The 18220-nt window shown below is 43.4% G+C and overlaps 1 protein-coding gene across 3 annotated transcripts; it reads left to right on the plus strand.

Moving 5' to 3' along the window:
* Positions 1-2727: 2727 nt before the first annotated feature.
* HMGXB4 (HMG-box containing 4) lies at positions 2728-17227 on the plus strand. Of its 3 annotated transcripts, none has more exons than XM_085568689.1 (11): positions 2728-2939; positions 4848-4953; positions 5554-5717; positions 6992-7067; positions 7980-9127; positions 10300-10381; positions 10870-10934; positions 11241-11346; positions 11893-12062; positions 13228-13350; positions 14927-17227. In XM_085568689.1, exons 2-11 carry the CDS (start codon positions 4923-4925, stop codon positions 14969-14971), a joined length of 2010 nt encoding a protein of 669 aa, XP_085424815.1. In that variant the 5' UTR covers positions 2728-2939; positions 4848-4922; the 3' UTR covers positions 14972-17227. The 3 variants fall into 3 exon arrangements, with proteins under 3 accessions (XP_085424815.1, XP_031359502.3, XP_085424816.1); XM_031503642.3 differs by having other exon boundaries at positions 2731-2939; positions 5554-5669; XM_085568690.1 differs by lacking the exon at positions 2728-2939 and adding an exon at positions 3118-3326.
* Positions 17228-18220: the final 993 nt, after the last annotated feature.

An 18220-nucleotide genomic window follows, 5' to 3' on the forward strand; every position in this document is an offset into this window, starting at 1 on the left:
AGACAAGGATGCATGGTGGAAATAAAGTGGAGAAAGCAAGGCCAGATTGGGTGGCTTCATGGGCAGTAAGTCCTTACTACATAACCGTGCATTAAGCATAGGGAACTATACACACATCCTAAAATGTTCTGCATTGCCAAGAGCATTTTATACAATATGTAACTCTCAAGCAAGAGGACACCTGAGGCAACATACCAAGCACCCTTTTGCCATTTCTTTCCCAGGGATGTAGGCGAAAGAATGCAAGATGCTCTGAGCAAAAAGAACAAGCAATATTCTCTCAACAGTCTGAGACTGACTGAAGTTGCACTTCAGGTCTTAAAAGCTATAGGGACTGTTTGATTTTCTGATTCTCTCACTATGACCTCCTATATTCCAGAGTACAAAGCAACAATTCTGTCAAGTGTTAAGAATTTGAGGGGGTTGTGACTATCTTAAATTTGCTATCAGCAATCTGACATTTTCCCCACCTGACCTGTTTAATCTAGGTGTATACTCTAAAGAGATTCCTGGATTGTCTAAAAAACCAAAAGGCTAAGCTGTCTGAAAGCACCCAATAAATGCCAATGTTTTGTGCTGGCTGGTTCCCTTTATGAGCTCTGAAGAATGGGAATGATTGAAATTAATTTTTCGGAGCATTTCTTCACTGATGAAAAGTGCAGTAGAAGGGACTATATGTTATTGTTGTTATTATTACAATTCCTATTATTATTACTATTATGTTTGTTCTGTGGGAGGAAAGAAACTTGGATGGATCTCAGCAAGAGAAGACTGAACGATTGATACTTCAGTGGCTTTATGTGCAAGTATCCTGCTAGATGTTCATTTTTGCAAATTCACCTGCAAAGTCATTCTCTCTCATACACACACAGTCCCTGACACAATCGAATACCCATGAACCATCCAGCATTTAAAACATTAAACTGCAGGGGAGCTCAAATGCTTTCTCTTTCTAGGGTGCAGAATATTAAACATCCCATTCCCACGCATTTACTAGCTGTCATTACCAAATGCTTTCTATCATCAAATACCAAGATAATTTAAGCTTTTAATTTTCAAAGCAATGTGAATCCCTGTTTCTTTGGGCTGCATGTAACCTCTCCCAAACATGCTCACAGCTTCTTCTGACTTGCTCCCATTCTGCCTCCACCTGACCCATAGGCCAGGAGTTCCCAGGAGTTGACTGATGTTTCTGTTATGTCCACAGATGTTTTTGTAGAGCCTGTAATATGAGCAAGAAAGCAGCAAACTATAAAAACACGGGAACTGTGATTTTGTTTGCTGTGCACTGTCAAATGGGGTATGACAGTGGGACCCCTAGAAACCTCACCAATAAGCAGAAGTAAAGGAGTAGGTCACATCAGGTTCAGCTCTGGCAAGATCCTGGTCATAAATTTGATTCCTCCCTCGGTTACAGTCTGGAGGGCAATGAGTGATTTTGGTTTCCAAGTAGCACGTGTGTACGTGCATGAGAACGTCAGCACAGGCTTTGTGCTCAGCCTGGGGGCTGGTCCTGTTGTGTTACAGCTGCTGCACTTGCAGACACTGATCTGTGTGTACAGGCTGTACCCCTCACTTTGGATCAAAGTACACTTTCACACACCATAACAGGCATAGGGCTCTATTCTCTTCCAATTCCTCTAGGCCCTACTGGGCTGCAAATAATTACCGTCATTATTCTGTACTCGTTAGGACACAAAAGCATCAGCGGGACCAGAAGGCGGATCTGTAGGGGCTGGGAATGGCCTGTCTGCGATGGGTCGGGTCTAACCCCGGGCACGGCTGAGAACGGCAGTCTGCAGACAGCGTATGACTGAGCAGCCTCTGCCAAAGAGTCACGGGGCGATCTGCCGGCACCTAGATAAAACAGCAGCTCTCGCATCAGTGGAGATTATGAGATTTAAGGTGAGGGTGAAATGAGGTTTGTTGAACTTCTCAACAGGTCAGAGTGAAGAAGGGCTAACCTAGTGGGAAAAGAGGCTCTTTTCTGACCTGGCTGCTTCCTGGGCTTTTTTTAAATCTGTCTTGAAGCCTTTGCAATACTGAATGAGCCTTTTAGAAGATGCTGGGGGCAATTTGCCTTTCTCTTGGCTGCCACCTTTGGACAATCGATAAGAATGGGTGCGAGGTTGCGTGATGCCTTCCCGGGCAGTAGTCCCGAGCGGGCTGTTCAGTCGTGCTCATCGCTGCCCCAGCTGGCACCGAATCCACCTGTGCAGTGCATCCGCGCAGTTCCTCGGGGAATCAGACAGTCTTGAGGGAGATGTGCCCATTCATGTGCGTGTGTGACTAATCTCACGGAAGTACTGGCTTTTTAACTGTCTAACAACAGGATTTCACCCTTTCCCACTGACCCACCGCGGCAGCAACAAGCGGCCGACAACCAGCCCGAGCTGCGAGCCCAGCCGGCCCGGTCTCCTGCGGACACGGGCAGGACAGGCGAAGTGCGCCGGGGCCGCGCAGCACCCGCACACACCAGGAGGAGGCTGTGCCAAGCTAGGGCGAACGTGGGCACGCCTGCAGTGGCGGAGGTAGGGCCGGAGCCGGGCCGGGCACAGACACCCGGTGTGTGTCCCGTGTATGTCCCCGAGTGTCGCACGGCCCCGCGGGGACGCGCCGCTCCCGGGGCGCCGCGCCGGACATCGATGCGCTCGGCAAGCCGACGCCCCGCCCCGCGGGCGCCGCGTTGGAGGCGCTCGGCGCTCGGCTGGTCGGCGCTGGCGCGGTCCCTTGTCTGCCTGCCCAAGATGGCGGCCGCGGGCGGCGGCGCGGCGGGAAGCGGCGGGGCTGAGTGAGGCGGCCGCGGCCCGTCCCCACCCTGCGGCCGCGGCTCGGCGCCGGCGGGCCTTGTCGCCTCTGGGCGGCCCCGCAGTCGGGGCACGCTCGGGCCTGCTGCAGGGGCGGAGCCGAGGGCTGGCGTGAGGCTGGAGCCCGCTCGGGTGAGGGGACGCGCGGGCGGGCGGGAGCGGAGCGAACGAGCCCGCTTTGAACGGAGGCGGCGGCGGGCCCTGGGCTCCGGGGGGTGTCGGGGCGCATGCGCGGTCCGGGCCCGCGGAGGGGCCGGTGCCGGGTCGGCGCCCCGGGCCGCTCCCGGCGCTGCCGCTGCCCGCACGGCCCGGCCGGGAGCGGAGTCGGGAGCGGGGTCCGTGCGGAGCCCCGGGGCTGCAGGAGAGCCCGGCTGGGCCTTGAACCCGCTGGCATGTGCGCTGAGCAACGGGAGACGTGCAGGGAGAGCTTCCCCGCTGAGCCTGTGCCAGCGCTGCCGAAACCCGGGAATTTGAAATAGGGGAGCCTAACTGAGGTTTACGAGATGAGAGTAGTTAAGGGTATGTTTTGTATTTGCCGAATTGGAGGTCTGGGCTGTGAGCACCTTTGGGCAGGATCTACCAGCCTTTGTCCTTGCCAGGCAGATAAAATTTTAAAAGAGACTAAAAGGCATGTAGGTACAAAAAAATCCTAGGCTCTTCAGGTCATCCATTAATGAATTACTGTCTTCAGCTTTGTTTTGCTGATCAGTATCTGTATTAGTCCCTTTCTGTCTTGAGCAAGGTGTTGTGTGTCCTTTCACTGAAGTCTGTATGACAAACAGCACAAAATATTGACAACGCCTGGTTTAAGACCACTAGCCCACAAGTGGCAACATGCTCTTTTTTTATTGCTGACTGCAGTGCTCTTGTGTATAGATGGAATCCTTGTATTTGTTATAATAGTCAGAACACTGTCTCGACATTGTGCAGTGGGTGTTTTTCCAAAACCTGAAGAAATAGCATGTATCCCTATGAGTTCAAACAGAAACATCTCCTGTGTGCCCACAAGCCTGATTAGTTGTGACTTTGTTGTATCAGTTAAGTAACCACTGTAGGATGAATGAGTTGAACATTGTCAGTCTCAGCCAGTTTATAAAATTGATTACATGGGGGATGTACAAGTTCAGGTTCCCTGCTCCCAGAGTAGTCTCATGTGGCTTCAGTGTGGAGGGATTACCATGACAGCTGGGACGAGCAGGCTGCATGGTGTTTGTGGCTGGGTATTTACACATGTGCACGTACACACAAACACACAAAGGCAGCTGGCAGCGATTGGATTGATCCCGTAGGAGCAGAACGTCGATCTTACTGAGCTGGACACTGTCTGAGGAACAAAAGCTGTTTGCTCTGAGAGAACCAGAGTGTGGCTATTCCACAGCAGCACTGTCCTGCTGTGTGCCCCTAGCTGGCACAGTGGCTCACTTGGAGGAAGCTTGAAACCTGGGGAGCAGAGGTTGGGTTGCTCTCTTCCATCCCCTCTCCCAGGCTGGCATTCAGAATGGCTGCAGTGGTAGCATTGGGAAACACATCAGAAGGATACACATCTCTAATACAAAATGTGTGATCCTCTAGTTAAAAAAAAAAAATAATAATTCTTTTGTAATTTAATTCCTTCTACCTGGTCCCTTCTTTTTCCTTCACTTCATCTGAGACTCAAGGGTTTGAAATCTCTTTAAACATCCCACTCTTTGCTACAGTGGCTAATGACAAAAAATGGCTTTGACACAGTTAGGGTGCAGTTTTGTGTGTCATGAAGATCAAACTCAGTTGTCTTCTCACCCTCTTTCTATTTCTGTAAATAAATTAGTTCAGAGATTCAGGTATTTTACAAGAAAATATAAAGATGGTATTTTCTATATTTAAAATAATACAATATCCATTTTGATTAAAAAACCCAAATCTATCAAGCCTGAAGACTGACCACTCATTTCCTTTTGCACTGTCTTCCAAAGAGTCCTTATTTGGTTCAGAGAAAGCTTCCCCATTTACATATCATCATTCTTCTTTCTGGGAGGGTTATTTTCATTCTCTGTTTCTCAGACCTTTTCCTATAGATGGGAACGGGGGAAGGAGCCCAGACGTGGCAGCTCATTCACAGGCTCCTGCAGGACCACCATGGCTTATGATGGCGCCAAGAAGAAAGAAGGTATGACTGCTTTATAATCTCAGAGGGATTTGCAAAAAGAATAAACAAATAATTTTTTTAAAAGGATGTCCTTTGCAGCCTTTGCCAGGCCATGCAGAGTGGGAAAGAAGTTAGGGTGCTGTGGAGCCCTTAAATTTAACCTGGCCAAGTTACTGGAGGACCCCAAGCCCTTGATTTCCAAGTGTAAAGTTCTGGGATTAGAATTTGAGAGAAATGGGTGGTGTTTCCTACTGCAGACACCCTGATTGGGAACTCTGCCACTGCAGCCTTTCTTCTCCCTACCAAGTCAGTGGGACAGGGGATGAAGGATAAGATACATTTAGTCATGGTAACATTTCTAGGTCCATTTTTCTTTAGGAAGGAACATACAGGCATTAGAGATTAAATCTAGAATGATTTTGTTACAGCACTGAGCCGCATCCCTCTGGTCAGACAGTACAGACTGTTTGTTACCTTTCAGGCCTCTGTGCTTGTTGGGTTTTGTGCATCACTCTATGCCAATATCCTCTGTTAGTTTATTTTATGAGTGGTCCACTTGTCTGTCATTCCTTAATGTGGTATTTCATTTCTTCCTTTTTTCCCATTTCACATAAATCACAGAGTCCCTAGAGAGTCACCGGAGTGTTGATGACGGGCTGGCACCTGCCAGGATACAGCGAGAGAAAAAGCGCACGTACAAGGATCTTCTGCAAGAGGAAGACGAGATAGTGACTCAGGTAGAAACCCTCAGAGGAAAGGTTCAAGGTGTAAGGATATGCATAAAGGTAGTGATGGGATGGAATGGGTTTCTTCTCCTTTTTATGAATTTTTATTTAGAAATGCATGTAAAAGGCAGCAAGATCAGCTAATCATGTCCTGTATTGTTCAGTAACTCTCCTGGGGAAAAGGAGGGGATCAAGACCCGATTCTGATTTTTCTGGCCTCAGAAAATGAGGTAGTAGGAGTGATGTCCTGGTGTTGATGTAGAGCCTGGCAAGTAAGAAAATGCTATTAATAAGTTCTTACAAAATTTTAAAATATAGCATTTACAGTTGTATAAATAGCCAGCAAAGGATGGATAGAATATTAACTGATGCACTGTTGTCTTCCTGATTCTACAGACAGTCTGAAACTATAGTTCTTGAGGAGAATGAACTTGCCCTTTTTATCTCTTAGGGGCCTTAATTCTTGAAATCACATAGTGGCAACTTTAGTTTCTTCAAAGTTTTCGTCTTTGAGCTACATTTTCTGCTGTTAGCTCACAGGGGGCTATCTAGTGATTTGGGGTTTTTTGTCATCTCAAAAGCAAGTTCTTGTTTAAAATCATCTACCATGTGGTTGGAATTCTTTAGAGGAGCTTCAGTTTCAGATTCATAAATTGATCAAGACACAGATAATAATTAGGTGATAGATTATTAAGGACATTTTTTTGTTCTATCATTCTAGTTTTCACCTCTTTGTACCTCCTGTTACTTCTTTTTCAGCATAGCAAGCATGAACTGCTCCCCTTTGTTTTCAGGGCTTGACAGTTTATGCATCTGAAGTTATTTCTTATCTTTATTTAAAGGGTAGATGTCTGTCTTTTTATCAACTTATCAGCTGATCTCCAAGTCATAGTTTGCATTGCCCTTATCTCAACACTTTGCAAATGTACTTTTTCTTTTCTGTTGCTCCTCTCACTTGGGGGTCTCCCTGCAGAGATCTGTCTTTCAGTTTCCTTGGAGCTCTGTTGTGCTGATGTGCCTACAGAAAGCTCATGTCAGTTAGGTGACCATTGTGCTGAAACCAATTCAGACTAATTATATGTTTTGTACTCTCCCACTTATCTGTAACATGTGTTTCATCTTACTTTATACCTACACTGTGTGCTCTGGGGACAGAGTAAGTTCTCTTTTAGCACCTAGAAAGATGAACCTGTTTCATATCTATGGATCCTTGGTGTTAGAGTAGTACAAGTAACCCTTGATACCTCCTATAATTTTTTATCTGTTATTAGTCTATGTGACTCTCATATTATTTCCCTCCTTTTTGAAAGCAACTTTTTTTCTTCTTATTCCAGGACAGTGAGTTTTTTCCGGGGACAGAAGCTCACAAAAAGAAGAGAAAGCATTCCTCTGATGAGTTCTGCTACCGAGGTAAGGTAGTAATCAAGAAGGAGAAGGGGCTAACAGATCATGACTTTAATGAAAGCATGCTCTTAAACCAGTGTCATCAAGCTTTGTGGTTAGCATTTTATAGGAGGAGAGTACATCAACCTGCCTTAGAACAGCTAATCAGAAACCTGATACTGATCAGCACCAGACAGCAGAAGGTTAGGGAATTATATTTTCAGTCTATCTTAACAAATTGTCATTGTAGGGGTTAGAGATCTTCCGTCCCCTTTTCATTGACAAGTTGTAGTTTTCGAACTCATGCCTTCACATTTGACATTTGCTTTTCCTGCTTACCAATTGCATTAAAAACTAATTATACGTACAGGTAAAGAACTTGCTCTGAATTTTTAAAAACAGAATATCCAAGATTGAAAAATAACTGCTTTCTGTTCATCTATTCTCACAATTAATGAGTTGGTCAGAAAATGACAATTTGGATCATAGATGCTTAGCACATTTAGGATTTATTATTGATCCAATAGAAGGAGAAAGCCAAGCTGAAGTTTCATCTTTCATCACCATCTGTCTACAGAATGAAAAAGCTCATATTTTCAACTCATTCATTTCACCTTGGCTAATAATGTCATAAAAGCCCTGCTTGAGGTGTAATTTCAGTTAGATGTATTTTCATCAAAACATTTCATTTCACGAATGGAGTTTCACAAAATTTCAAGAACTTTTCTACTGTCTCTCCCTTCCTTAAATTATTTGATCAGCTCAGGTGTCACAGCCTCTGAATTATTTCAGTAAAGCTGTGCTGAGGTGCATGTGTTTCTTTTTAAGCCAGGATGGAAATCTGTCACCTGTAATTGGAAGGCTCACAGGATTCTCACTTCCCTTCTTCAATGTCTTTAATGAATCATCTCAATGTACGTTTCTTTTGATCTTTTTCAGGTGTCTCGCCTTTGGATCTACCATCAAAGAAAAAGAAAAAAGCAGCTTCTAGCCCATCCTCAGCTGATACAACCATGGATTTACTTAAGGCTATCAACTCACCTTTGGCCACAAGCTCAAAGTCTTCAAAGAAGACCTCTGAAAAATCATCTCATTCTTCCTCTGGCCATTCTGAAAGCAGAAAGGAGCATCCCAAGAAGAAGCTGAGTGGGAGCAGTGGGGAGCACTCAGTGGATGACAGCAGCTCCCACAAATCTAAAAAAATGAAACCTCTTTATGTGAACACAGAGACACTTACTCTTCGTGAACCTGACGGCTTGAAGATGAAGCTCATCCTTTCACCAAAAGAGAAAAGTAGTGCAGCAGATGATGATTCTTTATCCTACTCTTCAGCATCAGCAGCTGTAAAGAAATCTTCAAAGAAATCAGCTCGAGATGAGCAAGGCTCATTCCTGCTGGGGCACGATCTGCAGAGCTTCCTGAAGTCATCCCGGAAAAAGCACAAACCACCTCTAGACTCACATCCACCTTCTGAGAGTTTTGGTGCTGACACCTCCCTTCATTCAGAGGGCCATGGGAGCGAGTACGAGGTTTCAGGTATGGAGGCACCACCAGAATCTGGTTCTTCTTCTGGTGGAGAGTTGGAGGCTGGAGAGCTGGTGATAGATGACTCCTACCGGGAAATTAAGAAGAAGAAGAAATCCAAAAAAAGTAAGAAAAAAAAGGACAAGGAGAAACACAGAGAGAAGAAGCATTCCAAGTCTAAAAAGAGTTCTGGGCACTCGCCTGTGGCGGTAGCAGAAGTAAGAGTGTCACCACCACCTGCCAGTACCCCCTACGTTGTCCCTCCACCTCCTCCTGCTGTTTTTCACTCAGATGGTCAAGGTGAGAAGAGGAGGAAAAAGGAAGACAAGGAGAAGGACAAGGCTGAGAAATGGGAAAAGGAAAAGGAAAGAGAGAAGGAGAAGGAAAGAGAAAAAGAAAAGGAAAGAGAGAAGGAAAAGGAAAGAGAAAAAGAAAAGGAAAGAGAGAAGGAGAGGGAAAGAGAAAGAGAAAAGGAAAAGGAAAGAGAAAAAGAAAAGGAAAGAGAAAGAGAAAAGGAAAAGGAAAGAGAAAGAGAAAAAGAAAAGGAAAGAGAACGAGACAAAGTAAGGAAAATTTGAAGGAAAAGTAGAAATTGGGTGGAGGGTAATGGTGAATTAGGTACTCCATTACAAAGGCATGTTAAATTGAAACAAAGAATAACTGATACCAATTATCAGTGGTTTAACTGAAGCATGTTTGGAAAATATGTCAGTCGCTGTGATTTCTGTTTGTAGCAGAAGGAATATATATGTTCTTCTGGCTTTGTGGCACAGATGGTTTTTAGCCATTAAAGGTTCTCTGGGAAAGTTATACTTAATTTTGCTTGATGTGGGTCATGTACCAAGCACATCTGCATCTTTTTCTAATGTGACTGGTGCTAGCTATTCCTAGTCAGACTTTTGGACTAGTGATCAAAATTCCTGTAAAAAGGAATCAAGCTGTTAACCTGAAAATTGAAGCTATTTACCCATTTGCTCCTGTATTCAAATGAAATTCTAATTGTAATAGACTACCTTGTTCCCAGTTTTGGCCTGTACTTATACATTCAGTTTTCCATGGTTACTGCATAAATATATGAGTAGCAGAAGTGGTAGCTAGCATATGAACAAGTTTACAAATGAGATAACTGTAGCTGTCTTAAGTAATTGGGGGAAAGCAGCTTGTGCATGTTCAGATAGAGAAATAATGCTTTGTATGAGGAATTGGACAGACAGAGCCCAAACCTCTTCAGCCATTATCCTAATCTGTTTGGGAATTTTTCCCTCATCATAGCTCAGCAGTTGCAATATCTTGCTGTCAATGTACAGCACAGTCTCTTTTCCTGCCAAATGGAAATGCTTTGTAAGGATGCAAGGAATGGAACAAAACATTATGATGAGGACTTAATTGTTTTGACAGATCTGTAATAGGTACTGTGAATAGTATAAGATATTGGATTTTATTATAGGTTTTAAAACTGAAATACATTAACAAAGTTGTATGTTGATCCTGAATTTAGAATAGCTTGTTGAATTTTGCATGATAAGCCTTGTACTAAGACTGTTTCTGGCTGATTCCTGTGCTTTCATAAAGACTAAATTCAGTCAGAATATGTAAAGAATTGCTTTTTTAAGGTTCCTGATCTAAGTACCATGTCTTTCTTTTAAGTCTTTAATAAATGCCAAATTCTTATTAAATTGGAGGAGAAGATCTCATCATAATTAAAAATCTTCGTTTCCTTTCTTCTTCTGACTAGCCAAAGAAGAAAAACATGTCTGCTTATCAAGTGTTCTGTAAGGAATATCGCACAACTATTGTGTCTGAGCATCCTGGAATAGGTAAAGGAATAAACCAGCCTTCTCTTCTCATGATTTTACACCAGTCAGATTAATTAGCAGAACATATTGTCTCTCTTTCAGGCCAACTTCTTAATTTTGACATAATGCAAAGAATCTGCCAATGTTATTTAGAATAAAAGATGGCAAAGGGGGACGGGAGTGGATTTCATGGTCATATTATAATTTTATTTTAACCAAGTTGTGAATGTGGGTAAAGAACTTGCTAGCTTTCTCTTTAGTTAAAGAGTTACCTCAATTGTCACTTTCCTGTAAATACACTGTGATTTCATCTTCCTGCTATAAGCTTTTATCTTAATTTTAAAGAGTAACAGGAATGCACATTTTCAGAACAGTGTGGAGAGTTCCAGTTGTAGAATGACTTGCTTCCTAAATGTGTATGGATGGGCCGGTAAATTTCCTATGTTCTCTCCAGGATCTTATGGTCAAATTTGTTTTAAGCATTTTTCTTCTTTCTTTCTTTCTGCCAGATTTTGGAGAGCTAAGTAAAAAACTGGCAGAAGTGTGGAAGCAACTACCTGAGAAGGATAAACTGGTGAGTGTTTGTGTGAGATGTTTTTGTAAAATGATTTCTGTGAACTAGGTGTTTAGATCAGAATCTGGTGGCAGCATTGCCACAATGCCTTGAAATATGTTACCTATATCCTTAAAGCATGTAAAGGTGGAAAGTATGGAAATCTTGCCCTTGCAAACATAAAACCATTCACTTTTTTTCTCAGGGGATTTCTTCCTCCTAGCTACCTCCTACCTATGTAACATCATTCTGCCTCCAGGTGCTGGCATCAGGTAACAGAATTACCTAATGTTATGAATCTTTATTTTCTTACCATGGTAACTGCAGATCTGGAAACAGAAAGCTCAGTATCTCCAACACAAGCAGAATAAAGCAGAGGCCACCACTGTGAAGAGAAAGGCATCATCTTCAGATGGTGCACCAAAAATGAAAGGTAATTGTTGCACTTTATTTGTCTCATCTCTTTTCTTGGACGGGGAAGGTAGTGTTGCCTGTGGAATAAAAAGCAAAGGTCCTTACCTGGTTCACTTCCCTACCTGCTTTCTCACAAAGCATGACATTTAAATCAGTCAAATCAACTAGTCAAATCAACTTTTCTGTGAGAGTGAGAATGATGTCAGTATTTTTCATAAAGATTTCCTTATCTGATTCATAGAATGGTTTTGGTTTTGGCAGTTTAGGGATTGAAATGTAAAAGAAGAGACAGAAAGGAGCTTCTATTTGGATTAGCTTGCTGCTAGAGGGAAGATGGGTTGTGCTTGGTTTAGCATCTCTGATACCAAATCTCCCCAACTGCATTCAGCTGAGATAGACGTTCTGTACATGTAAAAAAAAGTTTCAACTCGAAAGACTGTGAGACTGAGGCAGCAGAACTATTTAAGCATCATGCCTATGAGATTTGAACTTTAGTAACTAAATGGGCTTGTGAGTAAAAGAGTGAAAGCAAGGAATATGGAGTTTTAATTTGTGTGTTTTTCAGCTTCTCCAACAGGAGTGGTTTCTCCTCACAAAAAATCCCCCACCAGCACCGTGGTGGTGCCTTCCTCACCAGCCAAAGCCCCTGAGACAGATCCCATTGATGTAGCTGCGCATTTACAGTTACTGGGTGAATCTCTGAGCCTCATTGGACACAGACTGCAGGAAACAGAGGTGAGCTTGTAACCAGCAATGTCACAGTGATGTCCTGTCATCTACACAAGGCATTCAAGGGGGTGATTATTTTACTTCCTTAAAAGTTTAACCAGTGGTTTTCTGTTAGGGAGAGAAACTAGAGGTCGCATGCCCTGTTTCTTTGCATCTGTTTATTTTCAGTGAAATAAAAGTCCTCAGTAAACAGTAGGCACCAAAGAAAGGTGCTTTGCAGTTCTAGGTCCTTGAAACCAATTTGTAGTTCAGCAAACTTCAGTCTTTTCTTGATGTATGTTCACCTTGGTTTTGGTGAACCTTCCTTGCTATTTTGTCAGTCTCTGGTCTGTTTCTGTTACTGTTCTACTTTTTAGAAAACTATCAGCCTTTCCCACGACATTTTTTGCATGTCCTCTACTTTTCTGGCAGTATCATATTGCCAGTGCTTTGGATAAAGGCTACAATTGTTTCAACCTGCCTGGTAACATAATGTCACATTTTAATGGTTTCCTACTGTTAAATGACAATGACTCTGTGAATGCACATTCATACCTGTACGCTCTGAGAACTCAGCCCAGCCTCTTAGGAGAAAACATATTTGTCTCAAATAATATCACTGAGTTTTATGAGTAGCATGACAATCTCACCCCACTATGCTTGCTTATTTTATCAACAGTGAAATAAATGTTCTTGCATTTTGGTTTTGGTATGACTGATTTGACATCCTAAGAGGAATAACCAAGGCCCAGAAAAACACACAGAAAAACTCGCTTTACAGAAAGTATATAAATGACTAAAACATCTGTTAGAGGCTTAGCATTTCTTTAACTTCAAAAATAAAAGTTATTGTCATTAGGACTCACATAGTTAACAAAATAGATGGTACAAAATGGCACAGAAAATATATTACAAAAATTTGTAGAATCGGTGTTTTATGCAACTGACAACTTCCTGGTGTTTTCTATTGATTCCTGCTTTTATCTTGCACCAGTTCATTGCCTCTTGAACTCTAAATTTTTTGAGCCAGCAGTCTTTTGAAGCACAAGGCACAGTTCTGTTACTGTGTAAATAGTGGAAGTGGACTGGAGGGCTGAAGATACAGTATCTGCTTGAGAGTGGATACAGTTGAGAAAGAAGCTCAATTTCCACTACTCATCCCTTTCCAATTTTTTTCCTCCGTCACTGCCAGGGAATGGTGGCTGTTTCTGGAAGTTTGTCAGTACTCCTAGATTCAATCATCTGTGCTTTGGGCCCGTTGGCATGTCTGACCACACAACTGCCTGAGTTGAATGGCTGCCCAAAGCATGTTTTGGTGAGTTCTTTGTGGTTACTTTCTTTCTAGCACTGTGAATTTCAGTAAAGTCCAAATAGAGCTTTTTTTGATTAATCAGTGTAATATAATTATAATTCCAATGCAATAAGAGAATTTGTCTTGGTCATGGGCTTTTACGGAGGAATGTTTATTGAAATTCTTACAGATATTACCGTTGTACAATATTGTGCAACCTTTCTTTCTCCCACTGGCAACTGACCTAATATTTGTAGCATTCATTGCAGTGCGGGTAGGTCCTGTTTTAGTCATGATGGAGTCAATCAATGTGACTCAAATAAAAGTAAACCAGTATTTTCAAAAGTTCTAATTTTCCATAAAATAAAGCCCACCTTCTAGCTGCTCTTTATCACACAAGCTGTTTTTCCTTCATTAGCTTAAAAAACAGCTTGTGATCTCAGGATTCCTAATGTGATGGTGTAGGACCTTTTACAAGTGGCTGAAACCTTCTCTGAGCAAAGAAAAATAATCTCTGTCTTAAGGAGCTGCATAACTACAGTTTCTTTTCTTCTTTAAGCTACTCTTCATATTGAGCCCTGATTTAGCAACAGCTCATGACATCTGTGTAGCCTGATGTGAACATAGATTAAGATGGCAGCAGCCATCATGAGTCACACTTCCTACAGGAGACGCGAATAAAGCAGCAAAGGAGAGGAGCAAAAATTAAAAAATACAGTCTGCAAAAGTTAAGAGACTAAAAACATATCCAGCAGAGGGGGCAACAAAAATGAGATATGAATTGACATATCATAATAGGGCAGCCCAAACGTTTATTCATTACAAGAATGGACTATCAACAACAGGAACAAAGTTGACAGTTTAGTCTGTGAACACCCACAAACTGGCTCTGTGCACAAAAGCTGAGTCAGTGGGGTGTTCCGATCTTAAGCCATGGAAAAACTAATGCTTTTTTTCCTTCCTGCTTGCCAAGTTTATTCAGAGCAGTTACCACATGACCAGTGGTGTGTTTATTAGAAACTCGATCAAGTTATTGTTATAAGGAGAAACAGAGCTTTAGGTGAATTATGGCAGTTACGCTTCACTTCTGGAAACCCTGTTCAAGAGCTGATAATCTGATTTTCACAGTCAGATACATAATGACAGTGGTGTTCTGAGACACGATAAACCCCAGCAGTTGTGCTGCAATTTATATTTGAGACAGTAGGTGGCATTGTAAATTCTAAAATCACAACTGGTGCAGCTCCACCTCCTCCATCTCTCAGTTAAAGGTGCTCCTCCTAAGGCCTCCTCAGCTATCTAGGCACGGGCTTGATCTTACTGAAACACTGCATCTGAAAAACATACAGCTGGGTCTTTTTTTCTGATGGGCATGAGAAGGATTCTCAGAATTCTGTTACATTTTCCAAGAAAAACTGAAGGGCACTTCTTTTTGCCATCTGACACCCTATTAAAGGTGATCAGTAGGCAGCTTTGTTTATCTCATCCTATGATAACTTGTAACTCAACTTGTAACTGCTTAGTACCCTCACCTATGCCATTTTTTAAGGATTTCGAGTTATTACCTGATGCTAAAAAAACACCAAATTTCTTTTCCTAGTCAAATACACTAGACAACATTGCCTACATCATGCCTGGACTTTGATGGGAAAGGATCCTGGGATGTACTCAACCTCTGCGTAACTGACTTGTGTATGTGCACTATGCCAGCGCTCCCGAAGGGCTCCATGTGGAGGCTTTTAAAGTTTATATATGTACAGTATATACATAGGATTGTAACTATTTGACTTCTGTTTTATAAAAAGTTGTGAAGTTAAGCTGAAAAAACCCTTTTGTGTTGGTGGGTGAAATGTCCTCCAATCTGAAAGTATTTTGTATGAAGAATTCAGCAAGCTTTTGAGATATTTGCCTTAAATTCAGATTTAGTGGGGGAAACAATCAGAGAATGGACTTCCCGATATAAACAAGAAGGAAAGTCACCATGAGAGGGGTCACTGAAACAGGTGGCCCAGAGAGGTTCTTGACTCGGCTTCCTTGATAATATTCAAAAACTGAACGAGCAGCCTGCTCTTGTTGGACTTGCTTTAAGAAGGGAGATGGACCAGATGATCTCCTGATATCCCTGCTAAAACAAAAGTATTCTGATACTCTGTGGGCAGGGAGAGATGATACATTTTGGACCAGGGAATAGAACTGAATTCTTCACCAGCCCTATTTGTAACTCTTTCTGTTTAAAACACACTTATTGAGGGGAAAGCTGGATAGCTTTTTGCCTCTTGGTCGCTTTCTCCAACCCCTACTCCTCAGACAGTAATAACTGAAAGTTGACATTATCGGCTGGCTGGTCTGGTATCTGGTATTTGAAGTGAAGTAGATGACAAGAAGTTTATTTTTTCCTTATGGACTCATACTCAAATCATCATTAGCACAATGTATCAACCCATTGCATTGGCTTGAGAAAATGAACCTCCTGCTGATTTTTCCATGGCGTGATTAGCGTACTTTGATGGAAAGGAGTAGAGAAGCAGATGGGAAAAACTTGGATTGCTTCTGTTTTGTGAAATGGCTCATCCCCCATCTCTCTCACCAGCACTATTGCAGGAACTGTGGTGCTGCTTCAAGGCAGTGACCAGTGGCCAGTTTGAAGCAGTAACGGCCAAGTAAGGCACATGTGGGTTGATTGGACTGGTTTCTCTTCTTTCCAGCCACATACCTGGAGTTTGGTTTTCTGCTCCTCTGGAAGAGGAGCAGCAGGAGAACACTTGATTCCTGTTTAGGCTTTTGTCTGTGTGTATGTATGTGTATGTGGTGTTCATATCACATGTATTTAACTTTTACCAATATCTGTAACAGATTTTAATTTATCCTGTATATTTCTCTCTGTGTGTGTATATATTTATATATATATACATAATTTAAAAGCAAAAATTCCTCCCTCAGCCAACAGTGCGTGAAAAATGTGAATCAAGTTTTTTCTCAGCACACTTCCTGCAGGAATCAACTCTATGTATAGTAGTAAGCATGGGCATTGTGTAAAGAAGCACCAGGAAGATTCTAAGAGTTTGTAGAAACATGCTATCTTGTGAAGGTGGGCAGAACAACTGAAATATTATTTGACTCAGGCCTTATCACCTCTGTAACAGGAAAGTTTTGAAATAAAAGAAGAGGCATTTTTTACTTCCAAGTAAATCTAGCTTCTGTTTCTTAGGACAGTTGAAAGTGAGCTGTCCCTCACTGTGGCTGAGCCCCAAATCAGAAGTAAATTAAATCCTGGGGTGTGGAGGGTTCTTCTCTCCATGCCTCTTTGCCACGTATTGCCCAGATGTGCCTGTATAAGGTAGTCTGTCTCTTACAGATCTTTTCTCAGTGCAGTGAGGGGTTTTCTCAGCAGAGGAGGCACGGAAGGTTCTCAGACCACCAGGCCAGAACCCATTTTAACAGCTTAGGACAAATCCCAATGGGCCTGGAAGCAGGAAGGGCCCAGGAGGGAGGCAGTCCAATCCTGCTTCAGATCCTGGCCTAAACTAAAGCATCTGCTGTTGTGAGCAGCACAAAATAACCAGCTCTTTCCAGCCCTTCAGAGTTGAGAGCATTTTGGTGAAGAGGTAGATCTGCTTTTGAAGAAACAGAAGGGGATCAACTTCAGCTTTGTCCTCTGTACAACTGAAAACTCTTGAAGAGTGAAAAACACACAGGACCTGGTGAATTGTATTTTTATTAAAATTTGTACACTTTGTATAATCTGTATCTTGTGGTATTTGGTACTGTAGGGAAACTTTGTCAAGACTTAGCAGTTTTTATATTTTTGTTATTTCTTTGCTGTTTGGTCCAGATTACATTACAATTATACACAGACTTTTTTGTACTGTACTTACAATATAATTTTTTTTAAACTTCTGGAGTACTGTTGTTTATTTCTGGCATGTGCTGTTTTCTGCAACTGTTGTTACTACTTGGTGTTTCTCAGCAAAACACATCCAATCCTAACCCTCCTAAACTCATTCACTTGGCAGGCAAGCTGTTTCCAGCAGCACCAGTCACCCAAATTATCGCTCGGGTTCCTGACTGCTTGGGACCCCCCAGAAGGGAGATGTAGCATGGAGCACTGCAGGTAACACCAGGGCATTTGTCTTCCCTGCTGCCTCACCTCAGTTCAGCCTCATGGCATTCAGGTGACACCAGTACACGGGACTCGAGTGTGTGATGCAGGAAGTCAGGCGTGGCAGCGTTAGAGCGAGATTTGTGCTGGTTATTAACACGTCCCCATTTTCCAGGTATGGGTGTTGGCTGATTGCAGCCTCAGCTTGGGCAGGGCAATTGCTTAGGCCAGGAGCACATCCCAGAACGTGCCAACCACCCTGTGTAGAGTCACGGGATAGTTTGGGTTGGAAGGGACCTTTCATTTCCAACACCCCTGCCATAGAGACACCTTCCACAAAAAATTTGCGCAAAGCCCCATCCAACCTGGCCTGGAAGACTTCTAAGGATGGTACATCCACAACTCGGCAATCTGTCCCAGTGCCTCACCACCCTCACAGTAAAGAATTTTTTCCTAAGTCGTACCGGGAGTGTCGGGAGTCCTTCCTACTCCCACTGGGCTATGGAAAACGAAAAACTCATCCCCACGGGCTTTCCAGGGCTTGGGCATCGCTCAGGCTCGCGGGTGCTGTGGACGAGCTCGGCGTGGCTGCAGAAAGCGGCGGAGGCTCTCGGCGGCGGGAGCCCCTCGGTTCCTGCGGCCGGGGCTGCGGGCCAGCAGGACCGGGGACCCGTCGGCCTGCACACACCGCCCTGCCCGGCAGCCGCGGCACGCCTCTCCGCCCGCGGCACGGCGGGGCCGGTCCGGGCGGCGGCCGCTGGCGTCACGGCGGGGCCCGGCGGGCCCGCCCCGGCC

The sequence above is a fragment of the Lonchura striata genome, chromosome 1A, assembly GCF_050655825.1.
Source record: "Lonchura striata isolate lonStrDom1 chromosome 1A, ASM5065582v1, whole genome shotgun sequence".
NCBI lineage: Eukaryota > Metazoa > Chordata > Aves > Passeriformes > Estrildidae > Lonchura > Lonchura striata.

Excerpts from the sequence above, each read along its gene's own strand:
- HMGXB4 (XM_085568689.1), top strand. The coding sequence starts at position 4,923 with ATGGCTTATGATGGCGCCAAGAAGAAAGAAG. Across the intron at positions 10,382-10,869 it reads GTCTGAGCATCCTGGAATAG|ATTTTGGAGAGCTAAGTAAA; the intron begins GTAAAGGAATAA and ends TCTTTCTGCCAG. Across the intron at positions 12,063-13,227 it reads ACAGACTGCAGGAAACAGAG|GGAATGGTGGCTGTTTCTGG; the intron begins GTGAGCTTGTAA and ends CGTCACTGCCAG.